The sequence below is a fragment of the Trichechus manatus genome, unplaced genomic scaffold, assembly GCF_000243295.1.
Source record: "Trichechus manatus latirostris isolate Lorelei unplaced genomic scaffold, TriManLat1.0 scaffold00105, whole genome shotgun sequence".
NCBI classification, from domain to species: Eukaryota; Metazoa; Chordata; class Mammalia; order Sirenia; family Trichechidae; genus Trichechus; species Trichechus manatus.
In genome coordinates this window covers 3,913,109-3,932,839 of record NW_004444041.1, presented here as the reverse complement: position 1 = coordinate 3,932,839, position 19,731 = coordinate 3,913,109, and the positions used below count along the sequence as shown (strand labels likewise).

The 19,731-nt window shown below is 38.4% G+C and overlaps 1 protein-coding gene across 3 annotated transcripts in view; it reads right to left on the bottom strand.

Annotated features, from left to right (window-relative positions):
* Window positions 1–19,731, bottom strand: part of ANTXR2 (ANTXR cell adhesion molecule 2) — a 173,867-nt gene that overhangs the window by 84,344 nt on the left and 69,792 nt on the right. For all 3 annotated transcript variants that reach the window (XM_023737605.1, XM_023737603.1, XM_004383113.2), the window contains one exon: window positions 7,257–7,352. In XM_023737605.1, coding sequence (XP_023593373.1) covers window positions 7,257–7,352 — 96 coding nt within the window. The remainder of the gene's footprint in view (window positions 1–7,256; window positions 7,353–19,731) is intronic.

Genomic DNA, 19,731 nt, shown 5'->3' with positions numbered 1-19,731 from the left:
AGAGCAAAGTGAACATTTATCATTTCCAGCATATTCAGATATTTATTTGCAGCTGTATAACACACTCTAATTGACAACACTCCAGAAAGCCTTTGTTTGCCACCTCATTAGCCTTACATCTGTAATTCTGTGGAGTGTCTGGTTATCCCCAAATGATACAACCGTAGGACTGTCATTTCTGCCATCTGATTAGTAAAACAAATCTGCCATGCCCACAGCATATCCTCCAAGCTGAACAATGATGAAAACATCCATATTTTCTGCTATCTCACTCATGATTCAATTTATAACAAGTTTTTTTTTTTTTTTTAAGCTTCCCTTGCCCCCTTTTGTAATCCAAGGATAAAGGAAGGATACTGATGTCTTTGTTAAAGAAAAACTGTTGTAAAGGCTAGATGTGAGGCTACTGAATGAGCAGAATACAGACTCTAAACAGATGGTGAGAAATAACTTCACACAAAATACAAGAACTTTTCCCCTTATGGAATAGTTTGCAAACTCAACACAATCTATAATCCACTAGTTGTACTGCCTAAAAATTCAACTTTGCCTAAGAGCTCTTTCATTACAATTATTACTAGATTCAGTTCTCCACATAGCATTGGTTTAGATTTCTATTTTTGCTTGGAAAGCCCACACACACAGGGGACCCTATGCTGCAATGATTTAAATGATGTCATCTGTCTTTCGTCCTTGAACATTCATTAAATGATTTAAAATTATAAAATAGTCTCAAATTAAAATGCATCTTCGGTGGTCAGATGTTCCATAGCAGAGGGGCTCCTTAACCTTTTACATTCTATGCCCATCTTTGGCAGTCTATGAACCCCTTCTCAGAAAAATATATCTAAATGCATAGACTAAAATACACAGGATTTTAAAGGACCTCTACCATACTGAGGGGCCCTGGTGGTGCACTGGTTAAGAGCTTGGCTGCTAACCAAAATGTCGGCAGTTTAAATCCACGAGCCGCTCCTTGGAAACCCTATGGGGCAGTTCTATTCTGTCTTATAGGGTTGCTATGAGTCTGAATCGACTTGATGGCAAATGGTTTTTTTTTGGTTACTATATGGAAATACAATTATCAAACCTATAAAAACAACAAATCTGTTATAGAAAAATATATGTGCTTCTCTATTAACTCATTAAATAATGAGATCTAGCAGCAGGGTTGGAGCCCTAGCGGCACGGTGGTTAAAAGCCCGGCTGTTAACCAAAAGGCTGGCAGTTCAAATCTGCCAGATGCTACTTGGAAACCCTGTAGAGCACCTGTACTCTGTCCTATAGGGTCATTATGAGTCGGAATAGACTTGACAGCAAAAAGTTTGGAGTTTTGGGAGTATCAGGGCTAGTAACCATCATAATTTTGAAGTAGTAATGCATGTAAAAGATATTTTAAAAATATCTGAACAACTCTAATTGGTATAAGATATGTGTGATTACCACTGGTGATAAAGTCTTCAGGACTTCTAATACTTTCGTGGGCAAGGCCTACATTCATAAATGAAGGAAATTATAAATTTTGGAAAGAGGTAAAAATAAAGATGTATGTATTTTTTCCATCCAAGTTCACATTCCTCAGGTTAGTAATCTCTGTGGGTACAGTAGCAGCAACTGTGCAAAAGTTAAATTGCTTCTACTTCAGTTTTATTACAATTAAGAAGTTCTCATATAATGGCATCTTAGTTCCTATTGTATAGAATTACAAAATTCACATTTCCTTAAAATGTATGTATAATCTATATGTATGAAAAACTCATTGCCATCAAGGCAACTCCAACGCATAGTGATCCTATAGGGTTTATGTTTAAAAGAAACTATAGGGTCAGTATAAGTGGCTATGAGTATATACATTATAAGGGACAAATTTTAAATGAAGTCAAAGAAAATGATGTAAAGAATTAAGATCATACCATAGAAATCTCCTCATGTATAAGACTTCTCCATAGTTGACAGAATTTTGATTATACCTAGCAAGAAGATACTATATTTTGGAAGCAGAGAGTTATCAATGGTCTTCATTTTAAAAATTGGGATATTTCAAGAAAACTCATTAAATAAAAAGAATTTACTGTGCAACGTTCCACATTTACAATGATGAGTAAAACACACACGATGCCCATCCTCACAAAATTATTAGACTATAAAAGAAGAGAGATTTTAAACAAATCATCACATTAATAATTATTTGATTATAGTTCTATTAAACACCACAAAAAGTACTATTTTCTTTATGGTGACTTTTAAAGCATTTTGGCTACTATGTTAATATAAAATATTCTAGAGAGGATGTTTCTGCTTTTTCTAATTTTAAAAAATGCATTCTGCTTTTAGTAGCCAGCCTTTGTACCATTGCAAACATTTTGAAGAATATTTCATTGCCTTTCATCTTACAGCCTCTTGTACTCCATGAGTAGTTTTTGTAATGAGTTTATTTGAAAACATATCACATAAGAATTCCCCAAACTGCAATACTGATATAGCCCTAAGCAGTGATTCCCAACCTAGAGGAATTATTTGGGAGGATGTATATTGATTTATTTTGCTGCTGTAACAAATTACCAAAACTGTAGAGGCTTAAAACAACAGAAGAGTATTATCTTATAGTTCTGGAGGCCAGAAGTCTAAACCGAGTCTTACAGGGCAAAAATCAAGATATCAGCAAGGCTGGTTTCTTCAGGAGGCTCCAGGTAAAACTGTTCTTTGCCTCTTCTAGCTTCTGCTGACTGCTGACATTCCTTAATTTGTGTGCACATCACTCCAATCTCTGCCTCTGTGGTCACATTGCTTTTTCCTCTTCTGTAATCTAATCTTCCTCTGCCTCCCTCTTATTAGGACATTTGTGATTCCACTTAGGACTCACTCAGATAATCCAGGATAATCTCCGCATCTCAAGATCCTTACCTTAATCACACATGAAAATTCGATTTTGCTTATAAAGTAATATTCACAGGTTCCAGGGATTAGGTCCTAAGTACCTTTGGCAGCCATTATTCAGTCTAGCACAGAGGTTATTTCCAAACTGCAGCTTACTCTGGAGCTGTCTCACCCCAACCTATCCTTTTTCCTCTGCCTCAGGAAGAATTGCCACTATCGGAAACCTGATATAAACTGCTCACAGACCCTTCAGGTTATCTGGGGCAGAAAAGAACAACAACAACAACAACAACAAAGAATAGAAGTAAAACTAAAATATAAGTAATATTGCCATCACTAATCATCGATCAGACATTTGTGAAATTTTAATCTCAGAGCAATGAATGATTCAATCATTTCATAATATGTAAAATGATTAAAGAATATATGACAGAGACTGGATGGAGTCTCTGTTCAGGACTTTTTTATCCAGGCTTCCTATCATACTAAGAGCTTCTGAGCATGATTGTCAAGGAGGTGGATAGCTGACATAATCATAAAAGTGCCTGAGAACAGATATTTTAAACTGTTAAACCATGTTTCAGTTGAAAGATTAGACTTAAATAACTGCCAGAGTACTTAAAACACACTCAACAAAAAGAAATGTGGGCAACACCAAGCTGAATAAATGCATTTCATTCTCCATAAAAAAGTTATAATACTGGTAACAATAAACAGTTAAAGTCATATTGATCCCTGATAATTTAATACTGCTAAGAATTATCTAAGGAGCCCTGGTGGCACAACAGTTAAGCACTTGGCTGCTAACTGAAAGGTTGGCAGTTCAAGCTCACCCAGTAGCTCTGTGGCAAAAAGATCTGGTGTCTGCTTCTGTAAAGATTACAGCCAAGAAAACTCTATGGGGCAGTTCTATTCTGTCACATGTGGTGGCTAGGAATCAGAATCAACTCAATGGCACCCAACAACCACAGCAAAGAATTATGTAACTGACCACATTCTAGTTCTAGCTTCTCACAAGTATATGTCTATTGAAACACAACTCTGATATATTCATCACCCCTTTTTCACAAGCTTATGGTCTCCCTTTACCTCTTCTCATCACATCATCTCTTCATTTTTCTTTAGCCACAAAGCTTCCATCTTAGATTCCAACTACCTACATTTTGTTAAAAATACTTTGCTCCATCCATGTCTAAGGTGCATTATCTGTCCACTGGTGCTCCCTATCAAATGTTGACGGAACTCAGTTGAATATAGTCTTAATTAATCCCAGCCAGGACCATCCTACTGCAGAGCAAGCAAAGCTTCTTTCACATGGTAATACTGATCAAATTTCTCCAGCAATTTCTCATCATTCATGGGATGAGTTCAGACTTCCCAAAAGACATATGAGACTTTCCCTAATGGAATTCTGAGCTATGTCTCAAACCATTTTTCACCACTTTTCATTTGCACATTAGGCCTCAGCTTGTTGTTGTTGTTATGTACCGTTGAGTCAGTTCCAACTCATAGCGACTCTATAGGACAGAGTAGAACTGCCCCATAGGGTTTCCAAGGAGCGGCTGGTGGATTCAAACTGCTGACCTTTTGATTAGCAGCCAAGGTCTTAACCACTGTGCAGCTTAGCACCCTCCAAAGAATGTCAGAATAAGTCATAATTCTGCACACACTTCATGTAAAATGTCTCTCATCAACTGCCAAAATTTTATCATTCAAAACTCAGCTTATGGTCATCTGCTCAGTCAGGTTTTTCTCAAACAATCTCTTTGCTCTCTGGCAAATCTCCCCTCCTTTATGTTATCTTTACACATGTTTCGACTGGGGCACTTATGACCCTACATTCACGCTTCTTTGTCCACATGACTGAGTTTCTATATTAAACTGTTAATTTCTTAAGGGAAGGTCCATATCAAATCACAGTTATTTTTGTATTGCCCTGGCACATATTTGATGCTCAGTAAATACTTGCTAAGGGCAGAATTCAGAATTTTGACTCTACCTTCTTCCTGCGTTTACACCTATGTTACAGAAATTTGCTATGCCCAGGGCTAGCTCCTTTTAATCTATATTTCAAGTTGTAAGTAAATAAATGGTGTTCACCATTATTAAATATGTTCCAGAAATTAGTAAGCATTTACAGATGTTTCTGAAGATAGGAAGTCTTCCTGACATCCTTAAATCACACCATTAAAGGGCCCTCTCTATGCTCTACATAAACATAATTACTTCATGAATCTGAATCATGATCTGTAGAGTTCCAGCGTTGGAAAGGATCTAGTATCACCACCTGATGATTGCATCTGCTCTATATTACCCAGAATAATGGCCTAGGCCTGTATTTGAGCACATGTAGCAACAAAAAAATGATTACTTCCCAAAGAAACCCATTTGAGTTTTTGCTTGTGTCTTTTTAAAAAATAACCTGCTATGACACTTTTGAGCCCTGTGGTCAATAATAAATGAAATTGCAAAGCAATGAAGGGAGGAAATCCACCACTGGGAAATTTAAATTAAAAAATCAAGGAGAACAAATCACATTAGGACACCTTTCTGCTTTTTAATTTGAGACTTAAGAATGCTACCCACCCTAAAACAGCCATATCTAGGATAATCAAGGAGATTACAACAGGAAACTAAGCATAAATTGCTATGGCAAGAAACTGATTAGTTCAGCAAAGAGACAGGATGCTTCTTGTCTCTACTTTTGTCTGAGTCAATTCTGTGCTTCCTCCATGGAACAACTGCTCAGAGATAAAGGATTGTAAAGTTGCCTCATGAAAGCAGACTGCAGTACAATTAATAATAAATCCAGAAGTAATACAAAGCACTGCCTGAAATCACAAGGAAGTTGAAGTCAGTCAGCAGAGGTGATATTAAAAAAAAAGAGCAGTATAAGTCATATTATGTAAAACACTACAGTGATCTACAGAATATAAAGTTCTTTATAATATGCTGATTTAAAAAAAAGGAATATTAAAAAATTAAGTAATAGACATGCTTTGAAAAAATGTTCCTGCAGGACAATATTTTCTATGAAGTATCTCTGAAACCTGAACAATCTAAATTGGACTGTCTGAAACATGCTAAAATGTATCACTCAACATTCCATTCTGTGGTAGGCAGAATAACGGCTCCTCAAAGATGTTCACACTTCAATTCCCAGGACGTATGAATATGTTACCTTACATGGCAAAATGAATTTTGCAGCTGCGATTAAGGACCTTGAGATGGAGAGATTATCCTGGATTATCTGGGTACGTCCAATATAATTATATGGTTCCTTAAAATTGGAGCACCTTTCTTAGCTGGGTTGAGTGTCAAAGGAAGATGTGACTACAGAAGAATAGTCAGAGAGATGCAACATTGCTGGCTTTGAGGACAGAGGAATTGGGCCATGGAACAAGACATGGGATAGACTCTAAAAACCAAACCAAACCCACTGCCGTTGAGTAGATTACGACTCATAGCGACCCTGTAAGACAAATTAGAACGGCCCCATAGGGTTTCCAAGGAGCAGCTGGTGGATTCGAACTGTCAACCTTTTGGTTAGCAGCCAATCTGTTAATCACTGTGCCACCAGGGCTCCAGGGTAGACTCTAGAAGCTGGAAAAGGCAAGGAAAAAATTTCTTCCCTACAGCCTTCAGAAAAGAATGCAGCCCTGCTGATATCTTTTAGTTCAGTTTAGCCAAGTGAGACTCATGTTGGACCTTTGATTACAGAACTGTAAGATAATCCATTTATATTGTTTCAAACCACCAAGTATGTGGCAAGTTGTTACCGTAGCAATAGAAAACTAGCACACACCCATATTCTTTCAAAGATTTTGCGCTAACACTAAAAATGAAACAAACTGCAACCACCTGTCATTACTTGAAAGTGACTGTTTAACAGATACCCTGACATTTGAACATGACATATTTTTAAAATGTTTTTTAGAAAGGCAAATAGAGGTCCTGAAATAGTAGCTCTTTCAAAGAGGAAATGAATGACTCAACAGACACTGGAAAAGAAAAAAAAAACCAGATTATCAGCTTCTCCCAATGAATCTAGTAGAAAAATATCATTTGTTTTACTTGAATTTCTCTTGTACTTGGGTGGAAAGACCCTTTATCCCTACTACCTCTCCTGCCTTCTTCTCCTCTTCTTCCCCCAAACCTGATTTTGAACTTCTTTGTAGATTCAGTTTTTTAATAAACATCCTTTGGCATACATGTTTTCTAGAATTTATTATAGCAATAAAAACAATTAAAATGCAATTTGATAATTTCAATTTTAGTGTTGTTGAACAATATGACATTCATTCATATTTCAGATTTTACATATTACTTAAAAAGAAAAAAAGAGTAGAGCTGTAAAACTGTAAATCCTTCTTACTCACCACTTTGCAGCAAAGGGGCCAAAACCACCACATCAAACCGATGCCCAAGAGTAGCAGTAACACCAAAATAGCAATGATGGCTGCAATCCCATTTGACTAGAGTTGCAAAAGACAAAAGCAAGGTGATTAGCAAAGCTGAGGGTCAAATCACAAGTGTGTATATTTTTTTTAGGAAACAGTGGAAGATAATATAGAAAGCATAATAATATTGAAACCAGACTTCTACTATATACCTCGACATTATTTAAATTATATACATCTCTTTATATTCTATTTCATAATAGTTAAGATAGGCAATAATAAATAAAAATCTTCCAAAGTGCTGCAGATTATTTTAAAATATGTCTTAAAGGAGTATAGAGAAAACTATTATTTGGGGTTAGACATATGGTCCCTATGGTCCCTCTTTTTTTTCTCTGAGTAAGGATTATTTTGGTGTCAAGAATTTAGGGAAAATTTCCCCAGGTTCTTTAATGATGGAACACATTTTACTTTATGTATTTAAATGATAATACATGATGAATATAAAAAATAACCAAGTAGATTACAAACCAACAACAATGGTTCTTGTAGGCAAATGGTACATACAATGTCTTCAGTTTTCTAGTGCTGCTATAACAGAAATACCACAAATGGGTGACTTCAACAAACATAAATTTATTTTCTCAGTTCAGGAGGCTAGAAGTGTGAATTCAGGGTGCTGGCTCAAAGAATTCCTCTCTCTGTCGGCTCTGGGGAAAGGACCTTGTCTCTTTGTGTTTCTGCTCCTGGCTGATCTTCTTGTGGCTTGGCATCTCTCTTTCCCCAACTCTACTTTGCTACCTTGTTTAATCTCTTTTATATCTCAAAAGACACTGACTCAAGATACACCCTATACTAATCATGCCTTGTTAACATAACAAAGACAGCTCATTCCTGAATTGTATTATAACCATCGGCATAGAGGTTAGGATTTACAATACATATTTTTGGAGGACATAATTCAATCCGTAACATTCCACCCTTTGGCCCCTCAAAATTCATGTCCTTGCAATATACAAAACACGTTCACCCCATCACATTATCATAAAAGTCTTGAATCAACTCCAAGAACAAAATCTCATCTACTGAATCATCTAAATCAAATATAGATGAAACTTTAAGCATATTCTATCCTACTGCAAAACTTCTTTTCATCTGTAAACCTGTGAAATCTAAAATACAAGTTACCTGTTTCCAAAGTACAATAGTGGAACGGAACAACGTAGACATTTCCATTACAAATGGGAGAAGCTGGAGGGAAAGAAGGGATAACAGGTACCAAGCCAAGTCCAAAACCCAGCAGAACAATCTACATTAATTTTTCAGGCTTGAAAATAATCCTCCGTTCTCCAAGACCATCTGGCAATGGCCCCGCCCTTCAGATTCTGGGTGTTGACATGCCCTCTGGATTCTGGGTGAATGCCCATTGGCCCTGGGCTTCAGCTCCACCTTCCAGGCCCACTGGAATGGCAACTCCACTCCCTCAGCTTTGGGTGGTCCCATTTCCTAGTCCATGTGAGTGGAGACCCCAACCCCCGACCCTAGCAGGCCCCATTCTTCTGCCCCTTAAACATGTTAGCCCCACTCCCTCAGCTCTGGGCAGTAGCCCCATCCTCTTGGTCAACACTTGGAACCAAATTGGTGAAGATCTGATCCTTTGAAACCTAGGAGGCCATGGCTCTACCCTTTGAGACCCCAGAGGCCACGGCCCTACCCTTTGAGACCGAAGCAGCTCTGCTTCCTATGCTCCTTCCAACAGTTCTGTTGATCTCCAAGCTGTTCTAGGATGGTTCTTTTCTTGGAGGACAACAGATGTAGCTTCTTTGGCTTGTTTCCTGCCTGTAGGATTCCAAGAGGCAGACAATGTTCTTTGTTTCGTTCTTTCTCTGTCCCCTTCAGTCTAAGCTGATCAGTTTTATGCTGTGGTAGTTGGTTAGATCCATCAGTCACAGGCTTAACAAAAGATCATGTAGCCTCGTCTGTGGTGAACATTCTAGGACAGGTGTCCTTAGTTTGTACAGCAAAATTTTCTAAATTTTTAAGTTCTGTTTTCATTTTGCACAGTCCATTTTTAAGTCCATTTCTTTCCTCTTGAATTTAACTATAAGCCACAAAGAGAAATCATACAGTCCCTTTAAGATCTTGCTTAGAAATCTCATCAGCCACATAACCAAGTTCATCACTTACAAGTTCTACCTTCCACTAAACATTTGAACATAATTCACACAAGTTCTTTGCCACTGCATAAAAAGCATTGCCTTTCCTCCACTGTCCAATCATACGTTCATCATTTTCTTTTAAAGTCTCAGCAGAAGCACATCCACATTTGTAGCAACATTCTGTTGCTGGCAGCATAAGTATTCTCTAAGATGATAGAGACTTTCTCTATAGCTCTGCTCACTTCCTTTTGAGCCCTCACCAGAATTGTCTTTGATCTCCATAATTCTACCAATAGTCTCTTCACGGCAATCTAAGCTTTTACTATTAGGCACCTTAAAACTCTTCCAGCCTCTACTCATTACCCAATTCCAAAACCACTTGCACATTTTGGGTATCTGTTAGAGCTGGACCCTACTCTTCCAGTGCTAAATTCTGTCTTAGTTATTGTCTTAGTCATCTAGTGCTGCTATAACAGAAATGCCACAAGTGGATGGCTTCAACAAAGAGAAATTTATTTTCTCACAGTCGAGTCGGCTGCAAGTCCAAATTCAGGTCATCAGCTCCAGCAGAAGGCTTTCTCTCTCCGTTGGCTCTGGAGGAAGGTCCTTGTGATGCATCAGTCTTCCCTTGTTCTGGCAGCATCTCAGTGCAGGAACCTCAGGTCCAAAGGACGCACTCTGTTCCCAGTACTGCTTTCTTGATGGTATGAGGTCCCCACATGTCTCTGCTTGCTTCTCTCTTTTATATCTCAAAAGAGATTGGATTAAGACACTATCCAATTTTGTAGACCTCATGAGTATAACTGCCACTAATCTATCTTATTAGATCATAGTGACTGAATTTACAACACATAAGGAAATCACATCAGATTACACAATCAAACAATACTGGGAAACACGACCCAGCCAAGTTGACGGATATTTTTGAGGACACAATTCAATCCATGACAGTTATCTAATGCTGCTATAACAGAAATACCACAAGTGGATGGCTTTAACAAACATAAGTTTATTTCCTGAAAGTCTAGGAGGCTACAAGTCTGAATTCAAGATGCTGGCTATAGGGGAAGGCTTACTCTCTCTGGTGGCTCTGGAGGAAGGTCCTTGTCTCTTTGAACTTCTGATCCTGAGTGATCTTCATGGGGCTTGGCATCTCTCTTCTCCCATCTCTACTCTGCTCACTTGTTTAATCTCTTTTATATCTCAAATAACCCATACATAGACCAACTGTCCATAGAACCTGTACATAGACCAAGAGGAAGTCGTTCAAACAGAACAAGAGAATAGTGCATGGTTTAAAATCAGGGAAGGTGTGTAATAGAGTTTTATCCTTTCACCATACTTATTCAATTTGTATGCTGAGCAAATAATCCGAGAAGCTGGACTCTATGAAGAAGAGTTCAACATCAGGATTGGAGGAAGAGTCATTATCAACCTGTGATATGGAAATGACACAACTTTGCTTGCTGAAAGTGAAGAGGACTTGACATACTTACTGATGAAGATCAAAGACTAAAGCCTTCAGTATGGATTACAACTCAACATAAAGAAAACAAAAATCCTCACACCTGGACCAATAATCAATATCATGATAAACAGAAAAAAAGACTGAAGTTGTCAAGGATTTCATTTTACTTGGATCCACAATTAACACCCATGGAAGCAGCAGTCAAGAAATCAAATGATGCACTGCATTGGGCAAATCTGCTGCCAAAGACCTCTTTAAAGTGTCAAAAAGCAAAGATGTCACTTTGTGGGCTAAGGTGAGCCTGATTCAAGCCATGGAATTTTGAGTTGCCTCACATGCATGCAAAAACTGTACTATGAATAAGGAAGACTGAAGGAGAATTGATGCCTTTGAATTATGGTGTAGGCAAAGAATAGTGAATATACCATGGACTTCCAGAAGAACGAACAAATCTGTCTTGGAAGAAATAAAGCCAGAATGCTCCTTAGAAGTGAGGATGGCGAGACTTTGTCTCACATACATTGGACATGTTACCAGGAGAGACCAGTCCCTGGAGAAGGACATCATGCTTGGTAAATTAGAGGGTCAGAGAAAAAGAGTGAGACTCTCAATGAGGTAGATTGACACAGTGGCTGCAATAATGGGCTCAGACATAGCAACAATTGTGAGGATGGGGCAGGACCAGGCAGTATTTAGTTCTATTGTACACAGTGGCGCTATGAGTCAGAAGGGACTCAATGGCACCTAACAACAACAACATATCTCAAAAGGAGATTGAGTCAAGATACACCCTACACTAATCCTGCCTCATTAACATAACAAAGACAATCTATTCCCAAACGGGATTATAACCACAGGTATAGAGGTTAAGATTTACAATACATATTTGGGGGACATAATTCAATCCCTAACAATTCATCAAGGCAAGGATGCATTGTGTACCCATATATCAGAGGGTCTCTCACTGCTGCTCAAGCACTACCTGCACGATAATAACACTGGTGTTCTTTTGCTTCCTAACTGGCCAGCTCCACCAGCCTAAAGGAACCTGCTCTGGGCTCTGCCTCCAAACCCCTTCATTTAGCAATGCCTATTCACGCTACAGGGCTCAGATTAAGTCACTTCCTCAGGGAAACCTTCCTTAGGTCACCTGGCTAGAAAATGCCCTTCCCTATCATACAACTCCTAGTTGTCTGTACTTCAATCTTGCTCCCAAAGAAAATGCCCCTCCTAACTATGCAATCCATAGTTCTCTGCACTTTAATCTTGAGCATTTATCACAATGCAATTAATTAATTTATGATGAGAGTTGTGATTAATCCTTTATTTCTCTTTTCTGCCACAATCCATTATGGGTTTTAGGAAGGCAGGGACTATGTCCAATCTACTTACTCAGAGAATGAACTACAAAGATATAAGACTGTGAAAGCCACAGATACAAAGCAGAATGTTTACTGAATTGTTAGTGTAGAGATAAAGTTTCCAAGGGAACAGGTATCTCTCCCAAACCCCCACCCTTTGTGAACATTTGCTTCCCCTTTTCTTAGAATTCACAACCTATGTTCAAAAATAAAGACATGGAACGAGAGGACATCAATCTGCTAAAAGTTTAGTGGTTAGTTTGTTGTTTCTATGCTTGTGCAGTGAGCAGGAAATTCAGAAAATTTTGCTGACTATGGTTATGGGCAGTTCTACTCTGTCGCATGGGGTCACTATGATTCGAAATCAACTCAATGGCACCTAGCAACAACAACAACAACAATGGTTCTGTCAGTTAGAATATGAAGTAGATGGACTGGCACTAACAGGGACTTAAAATTCTTCATTTTTCCCTCAAAAAATGTCTCTACTAGTAGCAGTCAAAACTTTATGCACTCCAGCAAATACACATTTACTATGGCAATATTACCATGTCAACTGCTTCCAAAGATTTGTCTCAAATAATATTAAAACTAAAATACAAACTTTTAAAATCTCTACATTAGAAACAATAGACCTCATCTTTGTAATATTGAAGCTAAGCATGATGGGAGAGGGGTCAGAGGAAGAAGGAATCTAATGTGACCTCGCTGTGACATAAACGTATAAGAAACAGCCCCAAGATGGACCAGTCCCAGACATTAGTTCAGTTAACTGGACATTCAGTTAACTGGACACAAATTCAGGCTTTCCCATTTCCCTTGTTTTGATTTGCAGAAGCCTTTATACAGAGCATGGGAGACTTCAGACATAAAAGGGAAATATTTTCATTGTTCACATAACTTTATAACAAATTAAGGAAAGGTCAAACAAAGTCTTCAGTCTTGTGAGTCTTCAGGCCATGTAGCAAACTGTAGACTTAAGAGTGATATAATTACATACAGGTTTGTATCTTAGGCAGAAACTAGACTCCTCTCTCTTTAGTAAGGCATGATCTCCTTGTAATAGATCTCAGGCCAAGAAATCACTTATAAATATTTTAACACTTCAATGACATTTTTCCTGAACTAAGTAGAACAAATAAATATATATGACTGGAGACAAAAACATATTTCTTCCTTCATCCAAAATATTTGATGAACACCTAATACATGCTAAACATGTGAACAGATGCCAAGGCATTAAATACAAAGTTGAACAAATCTTCATGAAGCCTATAGGTTAGAGAGACAAACCTTGAACAAATAATTACAAGTGTGAGGAGTGTTGGAGGAGAGTGCAACAGAAATGTGAAAAGTGGGAATAAACCTGGTCTAGGGTACTGAGAGGATCTCTTTGAGGAAGTATAAGAATATCCTAGGGGAGGTGGGGGTGGGAGGCAAGATTAGTGGCTTCTTCCTAGAATAAGACAAACAGTACTATAGCTGGAGCATAGTTTGAGGGGACTGAGTGGCACCTGAAAATACTGAAGAAAAATATCAAACGTAAATTTCTGAAAAGTTATTATTCCCTTTATTACATACAGAATTGGCCTTTTGTTAGATTAATGGCCATTTCTTGGATTAATTCATCCTAACTACAGGCCTGAAAAACAAGTATCATTTTCAGATGTCTAGAAAGACTCGAAGGTCCCTAGTTGGTGCAAACGGTTTGTGATCATCTACTAACCAAAGGTTGGTGGTTCAAACCCACCAAGCAGTACTGCAGAAAAAAGACCTGGTTATCTGTTTCTGGAAAGACTAATCCAAACCAAATCTGCTGCCAATGAGTCAATTCTGACTCATAGCAACTGTCATGGATTTAATTGTGTCCCTCAAAAATGTGCGTCAACTTCACTAGGTCATGATTCCTAATATTGCGTGGTTGTCTACCATTTTGTGATCTGATGTGATTACTCTACATGTTGTAAATCCTAACTTCTATGATGTTAATGAGGGTAGAATTAGAGGCAGTTTTGTTAATGAGGCAGGACTCAATTTACAGGATTAGGTTGTACCTTGAGTCTATCTCTTTTGAGATATAAAAGAAAGAAGTGAACAGAGAGGAGTGGGACCTCATGCCACCAAGAAAGAAGTGCCGGGAGTGGAGTACATCCTTTGGACCTGGGGTCCCTACACTGAGAAGATCCTAGACCAGAGGCAGATTGATGTACCTTCTCCAGAACTGGCAGAGAGAGAGCATTCCCTGGGAGCCAGTGCCCTGAATTCGAACTTCTAGCCTCCTAGACTGTGAGAGAATAAATTTCTGTTTGTTAAAGCCATCCACTTGTGGTATTTCTGTTGTAGCAGCACTAGATAACTGAGACAGTGACCCTACAGGATGAAGTAGAATTGTCCCACAGGGTTTTTAAGGCTGTAAATCTTTACAGAAGCAGATTGCTACATCTTTCGGTGGCTGTTGGGTTCAAACCACCAACCTTACAGTTAGCAGCTGAGCTCTTAACCACTATACCCACAGGCCCCTTCATGTAAAGACTACAGCCAAGAAAACTCTATGAAGCATTTCTACTCTGTAACACATGGGGTGCCATGACTTGGAATTGCCTTGCTGGCGACAGGTTTTAGGAAGACTAGGGTGTGAAAGTTAACTGAGGAAATCAAGCTGAGACTCAGTACCCAGACACTAGTTAAGGATGTGAAAACAAAAGTTTTTTAAGGGTTAAACTAGGGACAAACCAGAACCTTGAGTGTGATGTTAGGATAGTAGAAATATATCTTTTTAGGATGACTAGACACATTGTTTTTAACCACATCTGCATCTAATTTTTTTCTTCATTAAAAGCAAACTATAATATACAATCGAAAACTTTGTTCTGCTAAATATAACTAAAATTATAGCTAAGAGAATCATAGAAATGTAATAACAAATCAAGGCCACTACTGTACTTGCAAAATAACTATGGGAAAGAAGAATTATTCAAAAGTTTCAAAACCAGAATGAATAATATGTTGTAATCTACCTAGAAAATAGTTAATCACAGAAACCACATTATAATAAAACAGGTACAGAAAAGGGGAAATGAGTGTACACAATTTTGTTTCTGTGAATTTAATGTTAGGGTAAAAAAATAGTCACGGAATAGTGATGATTGCATTCAATGGAGTCTTTTGGAATCTCCTGAATCAAGCAGAAATCAGCAAACTACAGCTTTAAGGCCAAATCCAGCCCATGTGAGCCCTGGTGGCACAGCGGTTAAGCGTTTGGCTGCTAAGCAAAAGGTCAGAAGTTCAAATCCACCAGCTGCTCCTTGGAAACCCTATGGGCAGTTCTTCTCTGTCCTATAGGGAGTCAGAATTGACTTGATGGAAACAGGTTTGGTTTTTTTTTTTTTTTTTTTTTTTTTTTTTGGTTTTAAGAATACTTTCTACATTATTACATGGATTAAAAAAATAAAAGATGAAAATATTTCATAGAATGTGAAAATTCCATAAAATTCAAATTTTGGTGTACATAAATCATTTTACTGAACACAGCCACAATCATTTATTTACATAGTATCTATAGCTGCTTTTGTGCTACCATGGCAGAGTTGAGTAGTGGGAACAGAGGTCATACAGCCTCAAAATCTAAAATATTTACTATCAGAAAAAATTTTGACAATTCCTGCCCTATATAAATTAATTTAGGATCTGGTTATAGATGGCAGATTGTGCAGATGTTGAAGCTAGGGAGGAGGATAGAATTGGGTTCAATTCTCAATTCTAGTGTCACTAGGGAGTCCATGGGTGGTGCAAACGCTTAGTGTGCTTGCTGCTAACCAAAAGACTGGTGGTTCAAGTTCACCCAGAGGTGCCTTGGAAAAAAGGCCTGGTGATCTGCTTCCAAAAAATAAGCCATTGAAAACCCTACAGAGCACAGTTCTACTCTGAAACACATAGGGTAGCCATGAGCCGAAATTGACTCCAAGGCACACTGGTAGTGTGATTAGACTGTGAAACTAATCAAGTAAACTTAACCTCCCAGAGCCTCCAGGCCCCAGGCTCCCCTCCCTTCCTTGGCAGTAGCAGCTGAACTCAGCACATGTTCTATTCTTCGAGTCACATACCCTCTCAGAGGTCTGGGTCCACCTAATACAAGAAGCACCTTCTTTTAATGTGTTTGCACAAACATGCAATAAAGATTACAGGTGGCCTCTGTTCCTCGGTTTTCTCATCTGTAAAATTAGTAACAGTTATAGTCTCCTGTTGGGAAAACCTGGTGGTGTAGCGGTTAAGAGCTATGGCTGCTAACCAAAAGGCCAGCAGTTCAAATTCACCAGGGGCTCCTTGGAAACCCCATGGGGAAGTTCTACTCCATCCTATGGGGTCGCTATGAGTTGGAATTGACTTGACGGAAATGGGTTTGGTTTGGTTTTTATAGTCTTCTCTTGGGCTGTGACTATGAAATATAGCAATAAAGTACTTAGCACATGTAAAGCGCTTAGCACTTAATACATGCTCAGAAAACGTTACTGACATTATTATTACAAAAGAAGAAAAGCAGTGGTTCCAAGAAAAGAAAGACATCTTTTTTCTGTAGTTTTTAAGCAGAGACACATTTAAGAGCTCTGAGAATAGATGTAAGAGAAATGACTGCCTGAATAGAAATCCTCCTCAGATTCTAATCTTAAACCTCTAAAATCTAAACCTTAGTTTCCCCACTTTTAAACGGATGTACAGCTACTTTCATTTATTCACTTAACAACTAGTTGTGGAGCCCCTGCCCTGTGCACAGGACCAGGTAATAAGAGGGAAGCAAAGAGCAAAGCACAGGTCTTGCCATCAACGTTTCGAGACTGCTGAGAAAGACCCACAAGTAAACAGGAAATTACAGCTCAGTGCGTTAAGTGCCTTGAAAGGAATAAGCCAGGATGTCCTTGAAGCACATGGGGAGGAGGAGGTGGCTTATTTATTTGTGAGACTTTCACAAGGATTAATCAATTACTAGAGTAATTGTGGTGCCCTGGTGGCGCAGTGGTTAAGAGCTATGGCTGCTAACCAAAAGGTCAGCAGTTTGAATCCACCAGCTGCTCCTTGAAAACCCTATGGGGCAGTTCTACTCTGTCCTATAGGGTTGCTATGAGTCAGAATTGACTTGATGGCAATGGGATGGAGAGTAACAGTGTTTTATTTGGTTTTGCTTTCAAATGTCTGTGAAAGACAAAAGCATCATCCTAGTAACGAGTAATATCACTAACTGTGTCTCACCTAATCACTACATCCAAATATGCCTGTAAGACTGAATGTCAGTCTAATAAATGCCTGGGTATTTTCCTCTTCTATTTTGCATAGAGATTTAATACACAATCAACAGATTCGCCTCAGACCATTGCTTTCTGTATCTATAAAATGATATTACTACTACATGCCAGAGGTATTGAGGTTGAATAGAAAATAATAGTTAAATCTATTGAGAAAAAAAAGTATTATCCTATGATTAGTATCAATAAGATAAAATGAATCACAGTGTTTTTTATCCTAAAATAATTAGCAGAATAATAAAATTCACACAGAAGACAAGGTTTCAAATCATCGATATGTCCTGAATCATCAAGGTCACTGTGGTTCCTCTGACTTTTCTCTGCCTTCACTGTCCTTGGCCACCCCAGGCACCTAATGCTGCTTCCTTTTCATGTAGGAATTCCCTCCTCCTGTGACTTCTTTGGAGCCCTCCTTGAGAGTCCATCTGCTAACCAAAACATCGGCAGTTTGAATCCACCAGCTGCTCCTTGGAAGCCCTAGGGAGTAGTTGTACTCTGTCCTATAGGGTCACTGTAAGTCGGAATCTACTCGACTGCAACAGGTTTGTTTTTGTTCTTTTTTTCTGTACTTCTTTATTTGCTAAGTCACCTGATTTTCCCATATCTAGAGCTATTCTTCTCTTATTCACATCTTCAGTTAGCCTATGTATCCCTCCCGCTTTGAACTGCCGTAAGCCCTAAACTCTCCCATCTTCTCTTTCCTACAGCTTCAATGAAAGGGAGTCTTACATTTTTATCTCCAACCTCACTAGTTCAGTATGTCTACAGTGGAAATTCTCTTCATCTTTACATTCAGTTCTATCTCTGGATGTTTCCAATGGTAACATCGTTATTCCAGATCACTAGGTTCAATATTTTGGAATCAACTATTCCCTCCACAACCAGTAAGTCACTTTACAGTATGTATTTCTTCATTAATACCATTTCTAACACTGTTTCTACTAATATCATTCAATTCAGAACCTAAAGTTTTATGTCTAAATTCCAGAAGTTGTCTCCTCACAACTATCCTTATACTGTTTCTCTTTCCAAGTCCTAATTCTCTTACATCGCACTACTAATCTAATCTTCCTAAAACAGCACACTGCACCATGACATTCATGCTCAAAACCATTTCAACATACCCTATTATCTATTTCAGTCAGACTTTAAAATTTCTCAAACCAGTGAAACCTCAAAAACAAACAAAAACAGGCTCAGACAGGCTTGCCAGCTAATCATTCTGCCAAATAAAAATTTACAAAATAGAGGAGGAAGAAGAGGAGAAGGAGGAGGTAAAGGAATATAAAGGAAAGAAAGAGAAGCAGAGACAGAGGAAGGCTGGGAAAAGGGAGACAGAAGGGAGGAGGAAAGAAGGGCCTGATAAATCACTGTAGTCCAATTTTTCTAAATAAAAGTTCATTTTAACTTTAAAATGGCAGGAAGAACGATTTCAGAATAAAAGAATCCCTTCAAAAGTTGAATAAATCTAGCATTATGAAAAAATTAATCCACTTTCTTTCCTTTTTTTTTATTTCAACACTGACATCTCTGGGTGGTGAAGTTTGGGAACCACAGGCCTGGTGGATAAATGTAAACTAATGCTATTGATAATCTGGTTTATCATTTCTATTTCTTCCGCTTATTTCCACTTCAACCAAATGGGTCTATTCATGATTTCTTCAACACTCCATACGCACCCCAACACTACTTGAAATTTATTTGTAATGTGTTTTCCCATTCTCTCTCCTTGCTTAAGTCCTGTCCTCCCTTTAAGGCCCAGTTTGTCTTGGTTCCCCCATAAATACAAAACCTTTCTCTGGCACTCTTTTCCTCCTTGCTCTGATCTCCTACAAGCTATTCTTGTGGAATTTGGTTGACTACTTTGTCCCAATTTGTATCTCCAATCCAGACCTCTTTCTAGAAGATATATATTCAATTGCCTGTCTGACATGTCCACTGAGATGTCAAATGTTGTTGTTAGCTGCCGTGAAGTTGGCTCTGACTCATGGTAACCTTACCTATAACAGAACAAAATGCTGCCCAATCCTGTGCCGTCTTCATGATCATTGTATGTTTGAGGCCATTGTTGTGGCTATTGTGTCAATCTGCCTCATTGAAGGTTTCTCTTGTTTTTGCTGACCTTCTACCAATAGGCAGCACAACCCTAACTCAACATATCTACAAGTG